The following is a 25751-nucleotide window of genomic DNA, read 5'->3' as shown; positions in this document are numbered from 1 at the left end:
TTAACTGGCCTCTGCATCGCTGTCCGAGTCAATGCCAGCCTGTGGGTCTACCCGCAGGGAGTCGTACTTGGGTGGTGGGGTGCCTGGCTCTGGTGGGAGTGCTCCAGGGGGAGGAACTTCATCACAGGGGGTGATGTTGGTGTCCTCATGTTGGAACCCAAGATTGGTGTGAGCCTCCACCAGCTCTGACACAGTCGGAGGTGTGTCTGGGTACTGGGCCCGGGCTCGTTTCTGCTTCAGGCCTTTGCACCAGCTGATGATGTTAATTATGGTGATCCACAGAAAGTCAATGATGATTTCTCCAAATTCAATGAGGCACAGCACCGAGCCCCCCATCCAGAACCCAAACTGGCCTCCCAAGCTTGACAGGAGCCACACAATCTGAAATAGGAAAACGAGGTCAGGACCCACCTACCATCAGCCCCAGGAGCAACTGGGCAGCTGTGTACTCGGGGGGGGGGGGGGGTTACATTTAACTAGGTGACTATCCACACCTAGATCACACCTGCAACATTTAGCTCAGGCCCTCATGTTGCAGGCACAGAGGCGTGTGAAGGCAGCTGCTCACCCCAAAGGAGATTTCACAGTGCTCCTAACCATCGCTTTCCCCCGCCCCAACCAAGGATCGAGGAGGAGGTGGGTCAGCAGCAGGACTGAAGAAGGGATTGTGAACCAGCCCGTAGAGAGTGGTGCTGATCAGGAGTAGGAGTTCAGTCCCATGGAGCAGCACAGCAGGTGTATTTACCACTCAGTCCAGGTGACAGGGACACCTCTAAATACTTCAGATTAATCTCTGGGGAGCTGCATGGACGCTGCTCGGAGACTGAGATTGGCAGAGTCATTTCAGTGGGAACTATGCAGGTATTTGGCTTCTGGAAAAGGCTACGTAAATATGCTCTGGCCCGTGTGTTAGAAGCAGGAGCCTGATACTGCACTTACGGTTGTAGCTGCAGATTCCGAGATGGTTCTGTAGTTATACTCTTGGAAGTAAATATTTAGCTTGATGATCCCATTTCTGTAGGACACAAGAATTAATTCAGACTAAATTCTAGCCCTGTGCATTTACTGTAGTTCCAGCTGGACTCTGGTGCTCCCTGGGTGGGGCTGGGCTTGCATTTGGGATCAAGCTTCTCAAAGCAGCGCTAGGGGTGACATTTATAATATTCTTTCTGTTAAACACAGTCTGGCAAATAGAGGAGGTAGAAATGGTGAGACTGGTTGCTGGGGGAGAGATCTTGTTCTCAGGCACCTTATAAACTGAATCCCTTAAGGGGTCAAAGGTGCGTTAAAAACAGAGCTGCCTAATGACTGTATTGGAAGTGCTTTGAGACTCTTGGGGGAACTTGCCAGGAGCAAATTTCTGGGAGCTGATTAGCAACCCTTCCTCTGACTGACACATCTGAATAACCCCTGAGGTCTGTTCTGGAGGCAGCCAAGGGATGGGCATAAACTGTGTGCTAGGGAGGCGTTTGGTTTTGCCTGTGTTGGCATTTTCTGGTGGTTTTTAGAGCTGTTCCTGAGGAAAGTGCTGGAGCTTAGTTTTGTAGCCATTTGACACCATTTTAAAAGAGATGTGGTAAAGTTAGGCTTCTAAATCCATATTCAAGCACCTACATCGGAGCCTGCTTTTCAGAGAGGCCAAGCAGCCCCTCTCCCATTGAAGCCAACGTGGGCTCTCGCCACTTCTAGAATTGCCAGTTTTGGCCATCACCTTTACTTACTCGTTTCTGCCAAGTCTGTCATGGTGGCACTTCCTGTTCGCTTCTGCCTCAGTCTCTTAAATCTATTTTATGACCGTAACATTATTGTAGGGTTAGGGTAACTCCTGTGAAGGCCTTGTTAATGTTCCTCTGCTGTTTGCCACAGAACGTGGTCTCTCGCACATCACCAAACCTCCTGGTAGCTAGCTGGTTTTACTTTCATGCTCCGCCAAGCATTATTATTGTATTCCTTCCATCCATTTTTGCCAGACCTTTTATGGCCAGCCAGCCTCGCAGTCATGCTCTAATTCAGCACAGAACCTGCAGCTTTATCTGTAGTCATCCCTTGGGCAAATGGACTTCAGTTGCAGAGAACCTCCTTGTCCTGCCTCAGTTTAAAACACCGAAGTCTGCAAATAACCCCAGGCTGACAGCACCTACTACTGGGACTCCACAGGGGAAGAGTCAGGGTCACAGGTCGGCTCCAGGCGGTTGCCTCTAGTTCACTTCTCCCTCAGAACCTAATCACATGGGCTCATTTTGCACAATGGCAGGATTTCATGTCCATTGTAATCTGGACATAGCAGCAGCCTCTGCATTATGCAGACTGGACGGGAATATGGAACCAGTTTCTCTATTTAACATTGGTAGTTCGGGATCCTTTACACTGCTTAGGAATTGGAGCTGGAATTCTATATAAACAAGGAATGCAACTGCTACCACTAGGACAGGGATTCTCAGGACAAATGTTTTGGTGGCCTCAGAGTGTGGCCACCAACTCTTGCTGGTGGCCGCTCTCACATTTTTTCTAAGATACTTAATTAGCTGTAGGAAAACCAAATAAATATGCACATAGACACAGCCAAATCATTGTAATTTATTTATTGTTAGCTAGTAAGTCTGCTGTGAAAAGTGATATTAACAAACATACAAGTATCACTTTACACAGCAGATTTAATCAGCCCTAGGAAGCCTGGGGACAAATTAAGTCCTAGAGGGAGGGCTGGGGGAGGCACTAGGGGCTGGAGCCTAAAGCCGGGACAGAGCCTGAAGCCATGTGGCCAGAGCCCCGCAGCCGGAGCTTGCTACCCCACCACCCCAGGGCTGGAGCCCAAAGCCGGAGCCCCGCCCCCCCGGGAAGGTGGGGAACTCATCAGCTGCCTGCTCCTCCAGCGTTGCCCAGGTGACTCCAGAGCGGGGCAGGGCCCAAACCCCTGCTGGCAGCCCAGCAACCAACATCAGGACGGTGCATCCAGGAGCAACAGGGAGGGGGAGGGGGCTCTACTTTGCCCTCTCCCCCCATCACACTCAGGAGGCTGGTTGCCACATACAGCCACGGTGGCTGCATTTGAGAAACGCTGCACTAGGAGCAACAATGGACCACAACTGACAAACGTCAGGCACATTGAAATCCAGGGGTCAGCACCGCATGTGCACGACCCGCCGGTACAATGTTGATGCCAGAGTAGCCTGGGCTTGGCTATGAAATCCAAGGTGTTGGTTTTCTGCGTGAGGAGAAGTGACTGTTCCTGAGCACAGACTTAAAACTAGTTTCCTTGTGCCTTTCTGCTAGGATAGAACTAGCTGCATTGAGGTCTATTTCACCTGGCTTTATGGCTTGATATGTAAGAGACACTGCTGATGTGATACCAGTGTCGATCCTGTTTCAGGGAGCTTAATGTTCACACAGTTTGGTTTCAGTGTGACCTGTTTCCATCTGATTTTTTTTTAAGCCCACCTCTAGCACTGCGTTCTGGGCTCAGCCTTTATGTCCAATCTCAGCTTTCACATGACTTGTTTGCTGCATGTTACACTCACCTGTGCACGCAGATGCAAAAAAGTCAGGAATTTTCAAAACAAAGCTATAGTTTGGGTTTGGAGTTGCATTATTTCTGCACCTCAAAGGCAGAGTGCAGATTTCCCACTTGTCCAAGGCCTCAGTTCAGATTATTAAATAGTATCAGCCATCTCCATCCAACCTGGTACACTGGATTGGCTTCTTCAGAGGGTGGGCATGTAGGTGTGTGTGTGCGTGTACACGTACTCCAATGCACGTGCAGGTGCTGAACATTGGAAACCTGGGGCATTTCAGCCCTGGTCTCTGTTAAAACTTCTTTGGAGCTGACGACCCTGCTGTGTTCAATATGCTTTTTAGCTTAAAGTCTGGTTGCAGGTTTTTGACTTGCCTAGTTTGTAGCTATGGCGAGTACAGCATCTGCATGCGCTGCTTTTGTGACTGTCTGCCTATATGGCCAGGCAAGCACCATGTCCGAGAATCTGCTCTCCTCCCACGTGCTTGGGTTGATTGTCAAGGTCTGAGCTAACCTAATGGCAATAGGCGCCCAGAATATTTTCTCTCAGATCTGTTTTTACTCACCTGTCCAGAGTCACATTTGTTGACAGATCTCTTTCATAGGACAAAATATGGAAAATCCAGTCCTAGGAAATGAAAATTGATTCATAACTGAAAAGGGAAATGTTCTCTCTTAGCCGCATGTGCTCTGGGGGAGGTAAAATACCACCTACAAGGTCCACAAATTGTACACAGAAAGCTGGCACCCGCCCATGCTAAATAACCATTGATGTTACACTACATAAAGGAATTTGTGATTCAGCCAATAGGAATTGCAGACAGGTGACTTTCCTCCAGCCCATAGAACCAGGGCCCAGAGAAGCAAATCAACAGGAAAATTCCGGCTGAAATGGTAAGAGGAGTAATTTTGCAGAGATTCCAATTTTCTATCAGTCCATGTTACAGGCCCTGATATTTTAGCTTCACTGTTTTCAACTGATGATGAGAAAATGTGGTGAGGTGACTTAAGGAGAGTTTGGGAAAATGGGATCAGACAAATTTCCATCATTGGAAGGATTTGGGGTCTGAACTCAAGTAAATGAAACCTTCCAAAGGGCCAGTTTGATGAAGTGAGTTGCCTATTATGGGATAGGGAGGGGCAATAGATGAGAACTGTCTAGAGTTTGAACAGGTGGGGGACTTAGGCCAGGAGAAGCATATCTCTTCACAGAAACCTCAACCTAAAACTTTATACCCAGTGGGGATGAGTGACAAGTTAACTGCAAATAAAACTAGAGCTCTAAAAATGCATGGAGGATAATCGGCATCAGTGTTAGAGAAGAGCATTTAAAGAGAAAATAAAGCCCAAGTACAGTAGGGAAGGAGAAACAATAGGAGAATCTTTAAGTATGCTGGAAGTCAGCAAAATTAGAGAACAGGAGCCAAGGGTGTTCTGAAGAGTCGAACTGGGTAAATATAAATACTATTCCCATGTCTGATTAGAAAGATGTCATAGAACCTGTGTCTGTTCTGAATAATCACTTTTATTACCCAGATGTTCTACCTAGAAAAATGGGGGAAAGTGTTGAATAACGTATTCAACAAACACTATCTTCACAGCTCTAGTAGATCTGCTGTCAGTCTAGCTCCTGCTTTTTTTAGTCTCCAGGTAATTCCCTGGTTGCCCGGAGCGCTGTTCGTTGTTGCAACATCGACTCTGTACTGTGCTGATCCAGAGTGAGCCGACAGAGTGAGTGGCTTTTACCAGTGATGACACCAAGGCAAGTGTCGGTTCTGCAGAAGCATTTACCAACTATGGAATGAATCCCTGAGTCATTCTCTCAGGTTTGCATAATTGTTCTAACCTGTTCTTAGATAAGCAGAAGCTATTAACATGGGTTGTACCACAGGAGGTGACACCACTTCTTCCATTACCTTCTGCTGCTCTCAGAAATCTGCTGGATCCCTGCTAAATCCTGCCCACATTTAAAACTCCCTGTAAAGTCAGCCATGACTAATGAAGTTGTGGGAATCTGAGGACAGCTGAGAGCGAGAGATGGCCTTTTAAACAGACTTAAAAATTTTATTAAGATGATGTTAAAAAAAAAAAATAGTGAACAGAGTTTGAGCATAGAAGTTTCTGGTTATCAGGGAATAACATACAGATTATCGAGGGTGCAAAGTTTGGTTTAAGGTAAGGTGGCATGAGGAATACATAAATCAAAGGTCTCTATAAACGAGAAAAGACCTTGGTCTTGAATATACACAAAGTAGCACAGCCTAGAGGATGTTACACCCATCTAAAAGCTCGTCGAAAATCTTGTATGAATGTGGTCATACAAACATATGACCACATATAGAATGTGGTCATACAATTAAAGACTTGTCACGTATATGAAGAGGCCTGCACGGATACAAAATTGGTATCGGCATCTGATCTGCGATCTGCAAACATAGTCCATGGATATAAAGCGGATATCTGCAGATTTGCAGATCTACGTATATACATAAAGAGGCAGAGTTAAGGCTTAGTGTGCAACCTTATTTTTGACATTTCCTGACCTTTGGCTGCTTAAGTATGCAACCTGAACATTTATTTAATGAATATATTTATGGAATGTTGAACTTTCACACTGGCTATTCCGTGAGATCTTATCACACTTTTCTACTTCAGACAACTCTTTTATCTAGTACAAAGGTGGATGGTTTTTGTTGTTCTCTGCTATTGAGAGACGGTGAAATCCAATAGGTTCCATGTTGCTTCTCTAGCAGCTTCCAGCTGTTCTTGGGTAAGTGAACTATGCAGATCATAGTGAGGTGCGTAAGCTAGACAGGAAGTTTATGGTGAAATGGCAAGGCCAAGCCCAAACACAGTAGCCTTCCATTATGGCTGGGAGTCCTGTACCATGTTCCTATTGTATAGCTTTGGACGGGCAGCTCTGTCCGTGGCACAGTGAGCTACAAAGGCGAGTGCGGTATTGATTTGAAAGAGGAGGCCATTGTTCTCATTGTAGTTAACATCTAAAATAATGACTAATTAAGGGCCGGATTCTCCTCTCACTGACACCAATGGTTCTAACTATCAGCTATTCCTGATTTTCACCTAAGTGAAAGAACTGAGGCCTTATCTGCTTTTTAAAACCAGATACAATATTCCTGGCTCCAATTCTGTTAAAGAAAAAGCTCTCCCTCCCTGTTTGTATTTCACAGCCTGGAGAGCCTGTTCTCTGCTGAGTGCTGACAAAAGTGTCAATTAGCAAAGACAGGGAGGTTGCCTAGCTGAACATGTTAACCTCAAACACGGAGGGATTCACTTGGGTAAGAACATCTCATTATCAACCTACATTTTAAAAGTTAGAAATTGGCTTTACCTCGGAAGCTTCAGACGGCCAGTCTGCCATCGATATGGTCATCTTGTACTGAGTGTCACTGGAAAGAAGACACAAGAACATTAATACACAGAATTTCTCAGTTCTCTTAAATCACCAGAACTTGAGTTTGATTTCAAACACCCCAAAAAGGATTTCAGATTTTAAGAAGATCAGTGTTCACTGAGCGATGAAACACAGGATTCCCTCCACCTTGAGAGCTGCCAGAGAGAGTTCATGTACTTACTTGCATGTTTCCTTACAAGAGTCAATACAAAACTGCCTGTGTCTTATACTTGATCTCAGTGAAGAATAGCAATATGCTGTTTGGTGAAAACAAAAAGCAAACAATCCTTTCAGATGAGAACTTTGCTGCTGCACAAATTTGCATCCCCTTTAACCTTCTGGGTTTTTGGTAAACCATTTAATCAAAACCAGTTACACTCTTAAATGATGTAACTTTTTGCAGATAGCTATTATTATTAAGGGCTTAACAGATTGATTATGCAGCACTGTGCTACGTAAAATAGATCTTCATCACTCCAGTAGGTATCATGGGCTGTCACTTGAAATAGAACCTCATTGAATATACTAATGCACTTGTTTTACTACAATCCCTTTTCTGTGCATGTCTGTCACAAGAGAACTGCAGCACTCGGAAACATTCAGAGCAGACACAATTGGGCACTGAGGATTACATCTACTCTGTGCCACCTTGTACTGAAGGGGGGAATTTATCTGGGGATCTGTACAAACCCGTGGAGAAGTGCTGACCTTTCCGGGCTAGGAGACCTGAAATGCAACAAGGCCAGTGTGGTGGTTTGTGTTCACTTCATAGCAGAGTAGAAATCCCTGTTATCCCACACCGTGTTGGTGTTACCAGCTGGCCACCTCTGTGTGAGCAGCCTTCAGCTAAGCTGCTATCAGCGGCGGCTCCAGGCACCAGCGCTCCAAGCGTGTGCCTGGGGCAGCAAGCCGCGGGGGGCGCCCTGCCGGTCCCTGCAGTGCGGCAGTCAGGGAGCCTTCGGCGGCTTGCCTGTGGGAGGTCCGCCAGTCCCGCGGATTCGGCGGCAATTTGGCGGCGGGTACGCCGAATCCGCGGGATTGGGGACCTCCCGCAGGCAAGCCGCCGAAGGCAGCCTGCCTGCCGTGCTTGGGGCGGCAAACAAGCTAGAGCCGCCCCTGGCTGCTATGGAAGCTGAGATTTCTTAATCTGATGCCAGAGCTGAGAGCTCTGCCTCCCCCCTCACTATCCACCTGGTTAGCAAACAGAGCCACTGCAGAACTCATACAAGCAAAGCCTTTAATTCAGTTACGTAAAATGCACCTGACAGGGCCCTGTGCGTTTCCAATCCCTTCCCTGATGCATTATGGGGCCTTGTTACTTCATGTTCTTACCCCAGTCTGGATCATCTTCACTGTTGCAATAATTTACCCCTTCAGGTAAAGGGAACAGATAGTGACCACACCCACAATTTTCAAACATCTGAGCTTGGAGACAGGAGCGCAGACAAGCCTGCAAAAAGGGGACAAGGAGCCAGTTAGAACTGGGACATGCTCTCACACTGATCAATGCATCAAAGAGTGCAGACACCGCTCCCACATGCCTTCCTGCCAGGCTCCCAAAGGGCCTATTCCTCCTGCAATGAATGGAAGATTTTGGAGACTCATGTTAGGAAAAGCTAATTTAACTCAGAGAGCCAGTTTTGCTGGTTTAACAAGATGAACTGCACTGTGTGACTTGAGGCTGATGGTTCTTACAGGTGGAGTGATAAGCATGATGCAAGGGATTTTTGTCTTTAAACTGCAGGTGTACAAATCAGACTGCCCTGGCAGACGATGGAACTCAGTAGTAGCAAATGGTTTGGTTTACAATTCCCAGCTGTTAAATCTTTGCTTTAGAACTTCAGCTTGCTTTGCTTTGCACTTTTACTGCTTTGATATCTAGTGATCCCAAAGCTCTTTACCCTGGTGAGTAAATGGTAGTAACCCCATTTAACAGGTAGAATAATTGAGTCTCAGAGAGCTTAAGCAGCTTGCCTCCAGTCACACAAAAAACTGATTATTTAGGGTTGCTGGGGAATTATATGGGGTTTCCAAACTGAAAAAAAAAGTTAAACTAAACCTATGGACCTTGACATTGTTTCTTGGCCTTATATGGCATATTCTTATTTTCCTTTGATTTGTGAACGTAGATGGATAATATTCCTGACTAGGTGTTGGACTCCATTTTTCAAAATCCTTTTAACTTCTATTAAAATGTGAATGATTTAAAAGTTCTTATTACAGAGAGCAGCTCTAAGAAAGCTGAATTTTCTTCTCCACCCAGCCACATCCTTCCCTTGAGATAGTCATGGCTCCAGCTTACCCTATGATCAAGGGCTGCAACGTTCTGATTAGCTTTTCAGTCTCAGGCCATTGTGAAGCAGGATGATGCCCATAAGACATTGGACTGGGATAATTGATGAAGGAACGAGAGAAGAAAGTGGAGACTAAGAAAAGAGAAAAATCCAACACCTCCAGCTGAATGAAGGGTCTTATCTCCCATGCAATAGGAAATGTCTAAGGACTTTACTAGAAATTAGTCATAGGGCAATGAAAAAGTTCCATTTTGATGACAGGTCTTTAAACGTCCCTTGGGAGATGTGCATTACAGATGGATTGAGGCAAAATTTAGAAACCTTTAAGCTAAGTATTATTTATTAAGTATTGATGGTGTCATTTAAAGCATCTGCTTAGTTAAACATTTAATACATGTTTTAAAATGAATGTAAAGGGGTCTAATTAAAACATTTATATGAAGTTAGAAATGTGAAACGCCGACTACTCCATCTAGCCCATTGCCCTGCTTGGGATGGGCGTGTTAATCTCCAATCCAGCTGCAACTGACTCAAGCAAAAGGGCTTTTGCTGTTTTCCTTAGAAAGCTGTTCCACAGCAGTCTGACATTTATCATTATTAGGAAATATGTTCTGCTTAAATCTCCCTTTGTTCTCTTGTATCCCACTAGGCCTAGTTACAGCCTCTTGGAGTGTGAGAAACAAACTCTAGGAAAAGCACAGTATAAATGCTAAGCAAACAGTCCCGGTTTCTCTCCCTTCTTTGATTCTGAAGCAAAAGAAAGGCCTGGGGCGAATTTGCATTTCCATATAGGGAAAGCCAAACCTGAATTTTCAATCTCAAAGAATTTATTTCACTTAAGGAAAACAAGATAATGAAAGAACAAAAGTGAAGCCTCCATGAGAGAGCCACGTTTGTGTGTGTAGTTCCTGTCACAGGCGTCAGCAGTTGTGCCTGCCTGTCTCTGCAGTTTAAAGTTGTAGCACACCTAAGTCAAAAGATAACATTTATACAGCTACATAGACCAGAGATACCTTTAACCTCTCAATACCTATAAAACAGCAGTAATCATGCTGTTTCACGAAATACCTGAATATTACAGTCTTAAGGAAAAGCATATAATCTTGACTGGCTTCCCATCCAGAATTGTGGTAGCTGTTTATGTTGCAATCCACCCAAGACTGTAGTCGTTATTCTAGACTGATCACATGCTACTTCGGTTAGAATATTGGAGGGTAAAGTATCCACTGATTGTTCAATAATCCCTTCTGAGTTCAAAGCACATCCCTGGGGTGCAGGTGTAAGGATTACATTACAACTCCACGCCCATTGGCTAGTTAACTCACTGTTCTATAATAAAAGGATTTTAGTCAACCATGAGACACACAAATCAAACATTATCCCCTCAAGACCAACAATGAAATTCTTTCCTTATTGACACTATGTAAATATCACAGGGCTCCTTTACAGGAGACCTGCAAAGGCAAAAATTGGTTTGTGCCTTTTGGTGCTTTATAATGACAAAAGGTCAGTAAAGTGTGGGATTAACAAGCTATATATTGTCCTGTTGGTGATTTAGCTAAGAAATATCAGGAACGTAGAGGCTTGTCATCCCTTTTCCTGTTGGCGGACTCTAGAGAGGCCCCAGCTATGGACTGGGAGCTTTCTCAGCCCTTACTTGAGGGATTGGGGCATCCTGAATTTTAAACAAACAGATTTTTTTTTTCAACTGTTTATAAGCTGTGGAAGAAACAGGTGTTATCCAACACAAGTAGAAATTTCAAACTGTCCAAATAAAAATTCCCTCCGCACCCCCTCAAGCAGGACTTCTGGGGTATCTGTGGAGCCATAATTCTTGTTGTCTGTAGTGTCTTGTAAGAAAAACAGAGCAGAGAAGACCTGAATGTGGGATGTGGTCAAGCTGGATAATTTCTCTTTAAAAAGTGTTTCAAGCCCCCTTTATCCTTCATAAAGAAGCAAAAAGGGTCACACACCCATTTTCCCCCTTTGCGAGTCACCTTTAACACACTGGCCATGCCCCAGGGCAATTCTCACCTTGCCCCAGGGCCAGCTCCAGGCACCAGCTTAACAAGCAGGTGCTTGGGGCGGCCAAGGGAGAGGGGCGGCACCTGCGGCAATTCGGGGGCGGCAGGTCCCTCACTCCCTCTAGGAGCGAAGGACCTGCCGCTGAACCGCCGCCACCAATCGCGGCTTTTTTTTTTTTTCTTCCCAATTGCCGCCGCCGATCGCGATCGCGGCTTTTTTTTTTTTTTTTTGCTTGGGGCGGCAGAAATGCTGGAGCCGGCCCTGCCTTGCCCCGCCTCCAAAGCAATAGCCCCTAGACAGTCTGCGAAAGCAGGAGCAGCACCAATCCTCCACAGCTTCTCCCTGCCTGCTGAGTCTGCACTTGAGGTTTCTATAGGATGGCTCTTTTCGGTTGTCTAACAAGGACAACATCTGCAACGCGGGAGGCACAACTTTCATTTGGCATCTCATCCTCTAGCAAACCCGTTTGTTGTCCTACGCATGACTCCGCCAGGAGGGGTGTCCCCTAATGAAGTCTGACTTTGGGATCACTGGAAGACAAGCCCCTTTCGCTCTCTCTGTAGATAAGGCACAAGGACTTTCAGTTCCTTGAAAGAATCATCAGTTTTCTTATAGGCAGTAGGACAGGGGTTCTCAAACTGGGGGTCAGGACCCCTCAGGGGGTTGTGAGGTTATTACTTGGGGGGGTCGCGAGCTGTCAGCCTCCACCCCAAACCCTGCTTTGCCTCCAGCATTTATAATGGTGTTAAATATACTAAAATGTGTTTTTAATTGATAAGGGGGGGGTCACATTCAGAGGCTTGCTATGTGAAAGGGGTCACCAGTACAAACGTTTGAGAGCCAGTGCAGTAGGAGCCCCCGGCTAGGACGCCTCCCCTCCAACAGCTACGTTTCATGGGAGAGATCTGATTTCACGGTCTGTGACATGCTTTTCACAGCTGTGAATTTGGTAGGGCCCAATTCCTATGGTAGCTGTAGGGGTAATTTATAGCTACAGAGATTCTGGGCCATTTCTGCTCGGCTTTTGCTATACCCTGCTAGAGTCGTGCTCAGTGCTGCAGGCCGTGGAAACCCAAGTGGCCTTAGAGGCGGGTGAATTGCAGACACAGCATTTAGGCCGGGAACAGGAAGGGACACTTTGAACACTGGGGCTGGAGTCACCCTATTGCTGCCTTTGCTCTGATTTCAGGATGGAGGGGGGCCTCCAGCAGTGGGAACTCTACTCTGGGACACTCAGCCCCGAGACAGAAATTGGGCCGCACTGTACTGACAAAGCTCACAAGCGCTGCCCGTCTGGACCCTACTCTTGTCCTGAGTTTGTTCTCTGATGCTTTGCAAGGGTACTTGTCCCGTAGGGCTCCCAGCCTTCCTAAAGCCCTAGGGCCTCCTGCAAACACACACACAAAACCAGCTCTCTGGCACTTTCGCCACATTCATTTTGGTTTTGTTCTGGCCAACAAGCTCTCACTGGGTGAGAACATCTCACGTGGAGTCCTTGTCCATCTTGGCATTTCTCTCGTTTCCCTGGGCCCCGTGTGCAGGCCCTAGCTTTGCTTTATTCATTGTTGAGTTTTCCTATTACTTTACTGCTAATGCTCTGATTTTGGTACATCACATTTTGTTGCAACCTGCAATTTATTTGGGAACTTTTGCCATTTCCCCTTGACGGTCTGACCCCTTCATGCATTCAAGTTCACCCAACAGTTTGCATGTTCTTCTAAAATACACTCTACTGGAAATCAATTTATGTTCTGTACTCCTTTTCTGTTCTCTCCAATCTTCTTAACAGTTTTTATCTGGCAGAGACAGACATGCAAGCCTTTGGATGCTTGTCTGAAAGTAAATAAATGGGAGGAAAATTGGGAGGGATCCAATGAAAATGTACAAGTATCAGAGGGGTAGCCGTGTTAGTCTGGATCTGTAAAAAGCGACAGAGTCCTGTGTCACCTTATAGACTAACAGACGTATTGGAGTATAATGTATTTGAGGATGCACAGATATTCTAGATTCTGACTGCTTTGACTTATGTATAATAATCATCCATGTCACCTGAGCTCCCACAGTCTCTTCCAGGGACCAAAAGCACAACAAAAACATTTTGCTTTTTCAGTTTACAAAGCGCTGCTTTGCTTGTAAGTTGCACTTATTGGAATTCTGTGCAACCATAAGGAATGTTGGAAGGGAAACTTGCTAGGCTACCGCTTTGCAGAAAGCTACAGAAAAGCAAAAAAATAAAGCTTCCAACTGGATAAAGTGAAAAGAACCATCTCCACCATGTCTTCACTCTGCTCAGCAATCTGTGTAGTAAGGTTGAGTGACAGAGAATTACATTGAACTGGATTCTCTGTCTGAGCAATTTAAAAATTCCTAGTGGCTTAATATAACTTTAACTAGATAAATTGTTAGGTTTTGATCCTGCAAACATGCACACGAGTTTTCCAACTGAACTCAATGGGAACATTCATATGTATGAAGTTATGGACATGCATAAGTGTTTGCAAGATTAGGGCTCTCATTTGTGTTTTTAAAAAGTTTTTCTTGTGCTTAGTTCATGCTTAATGGTTATTTTAGAGATTCTGATCTATTACGTTTAACTTTCTTATTCTCTAGAATCGTTCATATAAATTAAGAATTTAAATTGCTTAAAAGATTTTTGTTTTTAAATTGTTTTAATTAATAGTACCCTTTACCTGTATGGAGTAGGAGGTGTTATATTCGTTATAAAGATTTTTTACGGGGACATCTGACCCATTCATCGTGCAGTCGCTGTAGGGATAACCCATCCGCTCAAGTTCATCCTGAAAGAAAACCAAACCCACCAAATATTTGTATGGTGTAGTCATAGTTCCTTTCTGTCACATGTTTGTTTGGCGCAAGACCCTTTCAGACACACACATCCTGCAATTTCCCCAATCTTTGCAGTCCTGGAGAGGCTAGAATAGCCACAGGTTGCAATGTTCAAGGAACATCATCTTTAGGAAATACATGGAGCTGAATTGGAATTCTTTGGTGCTCAGGAGTGTGGGGCTTCTTGGATTACCCAGTGAGGACCTCCTCAGACCCCACTGCTCTGTGACCCCATCCCATTGTCTCTTGGGGAGGATTAATGGCAGATCCGTGGGTTCCACCCTGTCCCAAACCCCAGGTTATAGGTTCCGGTGATAAATGCATTATCACGCATAGACGGGAAGGATGGAGTGAAAAGCTGGGCTCTATGAGGAGGGGGTTGTCTTAGCCACAGTCCATGCGTGGCAAAGGCTCACAGAGGCACAGCCAGCAAGACCAGTACCTTATTCATTGAGCGTACAGAAAGAAACATGACACCTGCTGTCTGTATAATTCTAGGAAGACCACGATGATAATGACAATGATACTATGCTCTTCAGACTAATGACCGGGTCAGTCAGCGCGTGTAACATTCTGGTAACTGCACCTTAGTGAGAAGCAGGGGGCAAGGAAGAGCTGCCCTGTCCCAAAGACGCCATCCAGTTACCTTAGCTGCAGTGTTAAATGTAACTGAACTCGCTTAGCCCTGCAGCTGCTGACACTTGGAGTGAAGAGGCAACAATTACCTAAGCTGCGGCTTTTGGCTTCGATACAGCAGTTACCAGATAAGTTGCATTCAATCTTTTATAAACAATGTTCCAAGCCGTAGCTAGTAGATAACTTGACTCTTTTGGATTGAGCCAGTTCAGCCAAGACTGAAAACAAACTTGGCTGCTGTCCCATCAGATACAGGAGTATTGTTCTCCGATGGTTTGTTCTGATGAAATGTCACACATACCACTAATACGCCGATAGAGGTTTCTGTCCCAGACATGGCATAGATGCCCTGGTCTTTAAGAAATGGGAAACTCTTCTGCTCATGCAGCATAAGCCTGGCCCCAGCAGTAGATGTGAGGTAGGGAATGTAGTCTTGTTGGCTGATGTCCAGAATTAACTTCAGCCCTGTGGGCACCAAACACAATATTCAAAAACCCACAACATGCAGTGCAGTGTTTATATATAAAAAGGGAATGTTTAGAGGAACTCTCTTACTATGCAGGGAAATCCCTCTCCGCTGAGAGAGGAGAACAGACCCTTCCTTCATCCTTAGATTGACCATTGTTACACTTGTTCATGCTTTGAAAAGGACTCTTGCACTCAGTCAATGTGTGGGAAGGAAACACCTGATTCTGTGGGTGTTTTCCCAGGTATTCAGCTGAGATGCACTTTTCTTAAAGTCATCCCATTATTCCGTGTTACCCTTTGCCATTTCGTATGTAATCCATGTCCCTCTTTGGGGTTTACCCCCTTTCTAATCCTGGCAGTCAGTTATCATTTCCCTATCCATCCCCTGTGCCCCCAAGAACTCATTCATAAGAACATAACGGCCATACAGGGTCAAACCAATGGTCCATCTAGTCCAGTGTCCTGTCTGCCGACAGTGGCCAATGCCAGATGCCCCAGAGGGAATGAACAGAACAGACAATCGTCAAGTGATCCATCCCGTCGTAGCCCTAGATGATACCATAAATTGGCCTCTTCATAATGTGAAAAGCAACAGAGGGTCCTGTGGCACCTTTAAGACTAACAGAAGTATAGGGAGCATAAGCTTTCGTGGGTAAGAAAGCTTATGCTCCCTATACTTCTGTTAGTCTTAAAGGTGCCACAGGACCCTCTGTTGCTTTTTACAGATTCAGACTAACACGGCTACCCCTCTGATACTTGACATAATGTGAAAGTTACTAGTGACCCCCCTTAATAGCTAGTAGCCGTTATGTCAGCCAGTGGCCATTAGGGAAAAGCAGACACCTTAAATACACAGTAGCCTGAACTTTTCAACTGTCTTCCCTTTCAAGGCCTTAAGTTAATTGGAGCTGGTCCCAAGCCGTTTTTCACTGACCAGATAGCAAAAGCACGGGTCTGACAACCACCAATCAAGTGTTAACATGGCAAGGGCCTTTGTCTGAATGTGTATAAAGGATCTGTAAAATGTGTGTAAGACAGAGTCTTTGTACCAAGGTGCAAAGCTCTCCTTTCTTCTGCAGAATAAAGCAACTCTTCCTTATCCCTGTCTGGCTGTTATTGGCTCTCAGCTAGGTGGACCCGATATTTCGGTGACAGTTTCTGGCGACTCCGCTGGGACTCTCCTAGCTCGGACATTGGACTCCGGATGGCTGCGGCGAACTGGGAACGGCGCCAATGGGGTGTTTCGCCCCTTTTCTCTGCTTCACCGCAGCCCCTGGGGTTTGTGTTCCGATAAGGTGAGTCCTAATAGGATAAGGAGACACTATCTGGTTCTGGTTCTGGTCTGGTTAACCAGTTAATGAATTTCTGTCTTATAACACTTGGGCGTTAGGTGTGTGGACGGAACTGAGGCCTGGTCTACACTACGAGTTTAGGTCGACTTTAGCAGCGTTAAATCAAATTAAGCCTGGACACGTCCACATGACGAAGCCCTTTCTTTCGACTTAAAAGGGCCCTTTAAACCGGTTTCTTTACTCCACCTCCGACGAGGGGATTAGCGATAAAATCTGCCTTTGCGGGTCGGATTTGGGGTAGTGTGGACGGAATTCGACGTTATTGGCCTCCGGGAGCTATCCCACAGTGCTTCATTGTGACCACTCTGGACAGCGCTCTCAACTCAGATGCACTGACCAGGTAGACAGGAAAAGCCCCGCGAACTTTTGAATTTCATTTCCTGTTTGCCCAGCGTGGAGAGCACAGGTGACCACGCAGAGCTCATCAGCACAGGTAACCATGATGGAGTCCCAGGATCGCAAAAGAGCTCCAGCATGGACCGAACAGGAGACACAGGATCTGCTCACCATATGGGGAGACGAATCAGTGCTAGCTGAACTCCATAGCAGTAAACGAAATGGCAAAATATTAGAAAAAGTCTCAAAGCCCATGAAGGACAGAGGCCATAACAGGGACGCATAGCTCCTTCCAAGCATATGAACCAATTGGGGGGGCTTGTGCTCACATCGGGGAAAAATGTTGTTTCTATGTTAATCATTCCGGCTTAATTGAGCAGGATTTACAAGCCATTAAGAATGCTGCTGTTGTTTTCCATGCTGTATCTCTTGATCACACCTTTAGTTTTGAGGGCCTCCTTCCAGACCTTGGGTCATGGTTTACGGGGCTCTTTCGAACAATTGTTAAATAAATTCTTTTCTTTCTTTGTGTTATTTGGATAATAATACAATGTGCCAAATGCCTGTGTAATGCTATAATCAAAAGCTCTGCTGTCCATAAGAAAACCCAGTATCTGTCCCTCCAGCTTGATCGCAAATTGCGTAACGGGCCTAACAATTTTTGAACTTGTCAGGCCCGAAGGGGGGACTGTGAAAGTTACTAGTGACCCCCCTTAATAGCTAGTAGCCGTTATGTCAGCCAGCGGCCATTAGGGAAAAGCAGACACCTTAAATACACAGTAGCCTGAACTTTTCAATTGTCTTCCCTTTCAAGGCCTTAAGGTAATTGGAGCTGGTCCCAAGCCGGTTTTCACTGACCAGATAGCAAAAGCACGGGTCTGACAACCACCAATCAAGTGTTAACACGGCAAGGGCCTTTGTCTGAATGTGTATAAAGGATCTGTAAAATGTGTGTAAGAGAGTTTTTGTACCAAGGTGCAAAGCTCTCCTTTTTTCTGCAGAATAAAGCAACTCTTCCGTATCCCTGTCTGGCTGTTATTGGCTCTCAGCTAGGTGGACCCGATATTTCGGTGACAATAACATGTAACAGAACTTGCTTGCTGCAGATGAAACATTTCCCAGCCCTCCTGTTTCCTTTGTTCCTTGGGGTTTTAGTACTTACCAAACTCTGCTCCCGGGTTGGAAGAAATCAGGGCTTCCTTATCCATTCCCCAGTTAAAGATGTAGCAGTTGCCATGGTCAGGATGAAAGATCTGGGTGAAATTTCTGTAAGAATCATGCACAATAAGGTGTGACCTTCTAAGATGGTAAAAGAATGGGACTAATTGATCACATGTTTTGATATCTTGTAGTTACGCCAGGGATGTACAGTTAGCTTGTTTATTTGCTGCACACACGAATACAACAAGCAACAGAGGGTCCTGTGGCACCTTTAAGACTAACAGAAGTATTGGGAGCATAAGCTTTCGTGGGTAAGAACCTCACTTCTTCAGATGCAAGATGCCTTGCATCTGAAGAAGTGAGGTTCTTACCCACGAAAGCTTATGCTCCCAATACTTCTGTTAGTCTTAAAGGTGCCACAGGACCCTCTGTTGCTTTTTACAGATTCAGACTAACACGGCTACCCCTCTGATACGAATACAACCGTTTCTTTTGGTCTGCGATGCTCAGTTTTTAAGTGGTATAGTTTCAGCCAAATTGCTCTACTGAAAAATAGCAGCAGCAGCTCTTTGTGGGACTTCAGCGGGACTTGTTTGAAGGTTTTTTTCCATTAATTTCCATGGCAAGATTTCATTTTTTCCTATTGAATTTGACAGTGTCGCAGACTCATCGTCCCATAGAAATCCCTCCTACTTCTGAGACAAGCATGGTGCTGGCTGGCAAAGGGAGCAATACACTAGGTGCTAGATCAGAGCTTCAGGTAGGTGGAGGTGCAGTGTCTTTACTGGTGTGAATTCTTTCAGTGCTCTTTACTTACAGGACCCTAAAGCACTGGGAGGAGGCTTAAATGGTGTCATCGATATGTTGTACTTAGCCAAAAACCCAAACAGAATTTAGAATATGGTATTCGAGGGCCTTGGAAAGACAGTATTTTCCAGGATCAGCAGAGGCAGACTGGGGGAAGGGGATGTCACACATTTAAACACAGAACTAAAATGCAGGTGTTCCCTCTGGGAATGGAACAAACTGCACGGGAGACGCTGTGACTTGAGCCTCAGTTGTGCCTAAGGTGCATCCAGTACGTCTAGAAGCACAGCCGTGGTGACCCCACAGCACGGGGCTAGCCAGGGTGCATCTCCTCTGGGCAGGTTAGCGCCACTGGCAGTGCTTGCATCAGGGGAGCACCAGGCCTGACCTGGCACAGAGAGAGGGCAAAGGCTCCTTGGAGCACCCACCCCCCTTGCTCACCTGGGCAGGCTATAGACACAGTCTTGCCCACAGAGCCGGCATCTCAGAGATAGGTGCTGTACCGTGACGGAAAGGAGCCTGCCTGTGATTTTCTATTGAATGCTACAGCGCGACATAAGTTTGGCACACCCAAATAAGTGCCTGGCTTAGGGCTGTGATAACTGACTCGCCCTAGGGCTGTGATAACTGACTCGCCCAGTTTGGATAAATACCAAACTGTTTGTTTATTGATAATTCTTATAATGTCCTGTACAGAGCAGTACTGCGGGAAGGGCTCGTTACCGCCTAGGCCGGAGTCATACACTCAGTTCTGCAGATACAGAGAGTTTGTCAATCGCAAGGCGTGAGGAGGGAAGAAGTGTGTTACCCAGCAACCGGTGTTAGGAAAATGTGTGTAACCGAGGGCTTGCCTTTCTACACTGGGCCACATGCTGTGCTCTAGGGTTAGTTCTTCAGACAAACTCTCACAGGAGCCCGTTGGGCTCCGACGGTGCTCGGCACCTCTGAAAATCAGGTCACTTATTTATGTGCTCAGCTTTAGGCTGTGAAGTTTAAAGATTGGCCTTAGTTCCTTGTCCGTGGCCATGAGGAGTCAGTGACAGAGCTGGGATTGGGACTCCTCTGACCCCCTGTCCTGTGCTCATATCACAGACACTCCAGTAGCGGGGCAGAGAGAAGGGATGGCTGGACGAGTAACGGTTGCTGAGCTGAGCAGAGCACCTCTCCGAGGTCTCCTGGCACCAAGGGAAGTTAGTACATTCTCAAACACAGGTGGGCAAGTACATCTGTCATGTGCATTGGCGCACAGTCTCTCCTCTGTTAGCAGGTAGAGCCCCCACTCTTGTCAATATAGGTTCCACTCTGAGAGCACGTGGAGGATACAACCCTTCATAATAACGAGCATAATCAACTTGTGTGGGAAGACTGCAGAGCGGACATTTGGTGCCCAAGCGCCCTGCAGAGTAACGGCTCTCACTCCATGCATGGAACTCCACTGACATCCAAATGGGAATCAGCAGCCTTGGGAATATGCCCAGGGCAATTGGCTTTGTTGCTGACAGGAAGAAACAGTGACAATGCCCAGGCTCTCTACCTGGTACACAGACACACTGGCATTGTTCTATATTGGGACACTGGGTACAAATAAGACCGTGACAGAAGAGTAATAAAGTCTTTGTGCTTATGTTAGTTCCAAATCATCCAAAATGATCCTCCACCAGTTACCGCAGGCGCATTTTCAATGACTCAGTCTGTATAGATGGAAGAAGGAAGATGAGAAATGGCTACAGGTCTAATCCTGCAGCTGTGAAGAGCACATAGTCCCCACTCATTTGGAGGGGAGCTTGGAGTAGTATTGATATTAACTAATCCATAACCACCCTGCAGCCCATGTACATGTCAGCTCTTTTGCTCCGTAGGGTCATTTCTATTGATTGACATGGATATTATACATAATATAAATATTACAACTAATATTTGCCAGCAAATTCCTTTGCAATGCTCCTATTCAGAATAAAATTGATCTCAGTTACCCAGATTTACCAACTAAGCCGTAAGTGTTCGCTTCTCAGTATGCCAATCTATACATGTAATGAAAGTAAGAGCACTATCAGATTTCACCAGTAGGGTTTTTCTAATTGTGTGTTGGAGCCTGTGGACAAGAATGAGACACTATAAGCAGGGAAAGGGAACAAACTCACATCAAATAAAGACCAACCTGAACCTGCTTCTAGAACTCAAACCAACCCCATCCTGAGAATATTTTACTCTGCCCCTCCATGTCCACTGCAGCTGGGATCACAACCAGAAATCCTGCGGGATATGTTGCTCTAGTGTTAACTAGGGAGCATTGGCAATCTCATGATTCACTGAGAAAAGCTAAGACAAGCAGCCCCCCCCTGAGCTGCTGAAGCCTATCGCAGTAGCTTTGTCCATCACTAATTACCGGTCAGGCGAATGGTCTTTGAGGTTCAAGTTTTTGAACTGAGGGTTTTTTTTAATTAAAAAATATTCTGCCATAAAGCTGATTATATGGGTTGTTTCCCCTGCTGCACTTCACTCTCATTGTGACATAGAGTCAAGTGGAGGCTTTCCACTAGCTGGGATCACAGAGATGGAGCTGCTGCATGAACTGAGGTGTCTTTTTTCTTTTTTTAAATAACTGACTATTTAAGAAGTTACCTTAAATTTTGGCTGGAGGCTTTAACAGGTACTGGTTACCATTTAAACCAAGTGAGGTCCAGTAACACTCCAAATGGGGAAGCTGCGATGGTCCCTAGTTCAAGTTTAGGCCATTTAATAATTTGGTTTGAGATTCTGTTTTGAGATCCCTGCTCCATTCAGGCTAATGAGCACCCAGCAATACTGGATGGATAAAAGCCAAATTGCAATTCACTGCTGTAAGGAGTGAGACTTTGTGCTGTTTCTATTACAGATTAATATAGACTTCTATCTAAACATTTTTCTTTGCCTTTTATGGACTTGATTCTGTACAATGAAAATATTTAGAAAGACAATAAAAAGAGCAGGAATCACACATCCGTGTGAGGCCCTGGCTCGTACATGATTTAATAATTCATATTAGTAGTAGTAATTCATATTTCCACAGCATCTAGGAGTCTCCGTCAGGGACCAGGACCCCATTGTGCTCAGCACTGTACAGACACAGAAGAAAGTGGTCCCTGCTCCGAAGAGCTTCATACTTCTTTTGCCCTGTATAGTTTCAAGTGACACTGAGAGTAAGTAGAAGTTCGGTGGGTTCCACGTACCTGTAGCTGCAGGGCTCTGCCCCGTACAGACATGCTAGGATCATGTCCTCTGGCTGGTAGCCCATCCTGATCCTCTCTTGCAGCGGGACTTTAGAGAGGATGCTAGTGGACTGTAGAATGTACCATTCTGTCACCGCTTGGGCTGCGCTGGTGAAGTTCCAGTACATGCACTGGGGGGTGTCCTTGTGGTGGCACTGAAGACACATGGAGTTAGATTTTAATGTGTAACTAACAGACAACCAGCAGGCAGCTGGCCTTGTGTTCAGAGGGACGGGATAACCTACAGGCTGGAGTAGCGACTGTGGCCCTCTGTAGCATTCACAGGGTATTGGGGTCACAGCATACATGAATGTAAATCCTGTGGCCACCCCCCAGCCCACTCCATCACCACTGCCCGCATGGGCATTTGCAGGGCTGGCATGGAGGCCCTTTCTGCAGAGCAAGGACATCTAAGTGCAGTTCTGCCCATGGTCCCCAGGGCAGGGCTTCAGTGGACCTGGTGCATCTGGCCTTCACCCCACAGGTGAATTTCACCTTGGAACCCATCTGCTGTCGGCTGCACCTAGCTCCATTACCACACGACCCTGCTACTGTGCACTAAAAGATCCCTAGTGTGTTACTCCCATGGAGTGGAGAGCAGTGTACTAAGGAGCTTTCCGGGTACGGGAGCAGAGTCCAAGCAGACTGTCAGTATGCAGTACACTAGCGCGAGAGAGATTTACACACCAGCTTGCTGTGCACTAACTGTTCATCCACACAAGCCCTGAGCATTTGATCCTGGTGGGGGCCCTCAGAATCCCTAATGAATGACTGCAGCCAGAGTCCCGGGTGTGTTGCCTGGGGCAGGATTAGGCCCAAAAGATTAGAAGTGAAACAAACTGGTTCTATGCTGGTGTGATTAAAAAATCCCAAACCCAGCAGCCCCCCAGTACGCCAGTGTTACCGGCGAGTCCTATGGAACAACCCTCCCGAGATGCACCAGCCTGCCGGAGCAGCCCCCAGCCATACTCCCAGTGTGTCCCTGTGCGGGAAATCATTTGATATGGGGTCAGTGTTCAGTTCCAGCCAGCTCTAAACGGAGAGAAAATGGCTGGAAATGATGCACCGAGCTGTGCCAGGGCCCCTTTGTGAGCCAGCACGGACCACACGATGCAGCTTTTCAAGAGAGAAACAAAGTCCAGAGGCCCCATTTGAAGCCTCTCTCAGACGGATAGAGCCCTGCGATGAGGTTATCACCCCGCACCTGTCCTGAAAGGATTAGTGAAGACTGGGGGGGGGGCTACTGAACCCAAGAAGCCACAGCTGAGGGGAATCAGGTGACTAAGCAATCCCCTGACTGAGGGAGGGAGCCCACCTGAGGAGGAATGAACTGAGCTGGGACTATAAAGACAGGAAATTGGAAGCAGAAGGGGGGGCTGCTGGGAAGTCTGCAGTTGCTCCCTGGGAGAAGGGAGGTGCGTTTTGGCTGGCAAACCTGGGAGCCAGGAACATAGGACAGGACTCATGGAAAGGCTGTAAGGTCTAGAAGGGAACAGACCTTGACAGCTGGCAAGAGGATCCCAAAGCTGGAACCCGCAGTAGAGGGCAGGCCTGGGTTCCCTGCCAGCCACAGAGGGAGTGGCGCTCTGAGGCAGCGAATGGGAAGACTGCCTAGGACTGCTGGCGAGGAAAGACTTTGATACCCCGGAAGGGGAACACACGTATAGTGACCTGGCCGTAGGGCTGAGTCACAAAGAGGCAGTAGCAGCTTGTGGAGCTCAGACCCAGAGGCGGACAGATGGCGTGTAATGGTGGGAAGCGGCAGTGACCTTGCGAGCTATTCCCCGGAACGACCCGGCGGAGGTGCCACCTTAGTGGTGAGTGGAGCCCCCATCACAAGCCCTATCTGCCTTGCTCCCAGGGTCTACCTTTATTTATTCTCTGTATTATCATAGCAGCCAGGAGCCCCGGTCTTCAACCGGGACCCTGGTGTGCTAGTGCTGTCCAAAAACAGAACAAAAAGACAATCCCTGCTCCAAGCAGCTCACAATGTAACGTGGCCTCGAGCGAAGTGCAGAGCACGGAGCCATAAACCTCCACTTACCAGCTTCACTGCCACTTTGTGTTTCTTCACTTCTGACGTCACGTTGGACAGGGCGGGAGAGGAATTGTTGGGTCGGGTTCCTGAGCCGCTTTGGTCGGTCTCAAAGAGATCGATAATGACGGGATGGTCTGGGTCACTCTCATCAATCAGAACCAAGGGGATTTGGTTCCAGAGCTTCAGGTCTAACCGCTGAGAAACAGTCTCGCTGGAGTTTAGTGGGGGAGCTGAGATTGCGTCCCCGTGCTTGGACTGCAGGATCCTTTCCAGGGCTGCCTCAGTGAGCTCATCCAACTCTTTCAATAGATGCCTCGCCTTGGAGTATCTGAAGGACAAAGAGCAGTTAGCAGGTGCTGGGAAGGTGGCAGTGGCTGCAGTAGATTGAATTTCTATAGGGAACACGGAACTTAGGTAGCTTCATAAAAGTTACTGAAAAATGAATGCAGTTCATGTACGAAGTGTGATCTATGCTAGAATGTGTATCCTGCCTGCCAGACCGTGGAGCAAGAACCAGATATCAAATTAGTGAGGCGACAAACAATCAGTGTTTTCCTGATGACTTGCTGTGTTTACAGAAAGAATGTCATTATCTTTCAAATAACTCATGTTCCTGGGTCAGCAATGGGCTAACCACTCTAGAAGGAGAAGACACAAAAATCAACCCACTCATTGTGGGTCTGCTCTGAGTTTTGGGAGACAGACTGGGGTGTACTTTACACTTAGGGCCACGCCTCTGCTCTGTTATATTGATGTAAATTTAAAGTACCTCCAGTGAAGTCATTGGACTGCCTGATTTCACAGGAGTTACTCTGAATTTACATTGGAGTAACTGAGAGCAGATATTGGCCTTTCCTGGCACCCAGATAATGGGGTTGGGTTGCAGAAAGTGTTTTCATTCATTTCTTTTGTTTCCATTTGTTTAAGGGCTTGCTGAATTACAATGGACACTTTCCGAAATCCCATATCTTTGCAATTGAGATGGAAAAGATTTATAGTGCTAGGCCCTGGAAATGTCACTGAGCAAGTCAGCTTCACAGCTAATACTGTATCACTTGGTGCAGCCAGGGAACTCACTTGTAGGGGCTGGCATTGCAGACTGTGACTGCTGGGAACTTCATGGTCTTAAACCCTATAGACAGAGATGAACTGACACTGTAGGAGAGGTATGTGTCAATCAGGATCCCCCATTGCCAGAAGACGAGAGATGCGAAGAGCAGAGTCAGGAAAAACCAGATGACTTTTTTCTTTGGCCCCTCTCGGATGATGCGCTTGGGCCCATGCGTGTTGGTGTTATCGCAGTACCAGACCAGCAGCTCTTTGTATGTGTATCCCGGCCCCTTCTGGAGACGGTGCAGCACTCTAATGAAATACCTTTTAAAGTTCATTGTCATGCCTGTGAACATGCAGGGGAAACAGAACTGGTTAGTCTTAGGCAGCGGGATTTAAATTACTTGCTGTATTCTGCTTGTAGGAGTCCTTCAGATGGGAGGCTAACCAGCAGGTGCCTTTAGCCTGTCTCTGGTAGCTCTCCAGGTGGATTTCACAGATCACAGGGGAGCGATCTCACCTATGCCCTAGTGGTTGTGGTCTGTGTTGCCAGGAGGGAAATG

General features: G+C 46.5%; 1 protein-coding gene across 1 annotated transcript; it reads right to left on the bottom strand.

Annotated features, from left to right (window-relative positions):
• On the bottom strand, positions 1 to 25544 carry SCNN1B (sodium channel epithelial 1 subunit beta). Its single transcript, XM_065412274.1, has 12 exons — positions 25216 to 25544; positions 24145 to 24466; positions 22062 to 22255; positions 18047 to 18150; positions 15030 to 15193; positions 13936 to 14043; positions 8259 to 8376; positions 7108 to 7183; positions 6864 to 6921; positions 4078 to 4139; positions 940 to 1015; positions 1 to 381 (listed from the first exon to the last, which is right to left on the bottom strand). Exons 1-12 carry the CDS (start codon positions 25542 to 25544, stop codon positions 1 to 3), a joined length of 1992 nt encoding a protein of 663 aa, XP_065268346.1.
• Positions 25545 to 25751: the final 207 nt, after the last annotated feature.

The sequence above is a fragment of the Emys orbicularis genome, chromosome 10 (genome assembly GCF_028017835.1).
Source record: "Emys orbicularis isolate rEmyOrb1 chromosome 10, rEmyOrb1.hap1, whole genome shotgun sequence".
NCBI classification, from domain to species: Eukaryota; Metazoa; Chordata; order Testudines; family Emydidae; genus Emys; species Emys orbicularis.
This window is presented reverse-complemented; position numbering and strand designations above follow the sequence as displayed.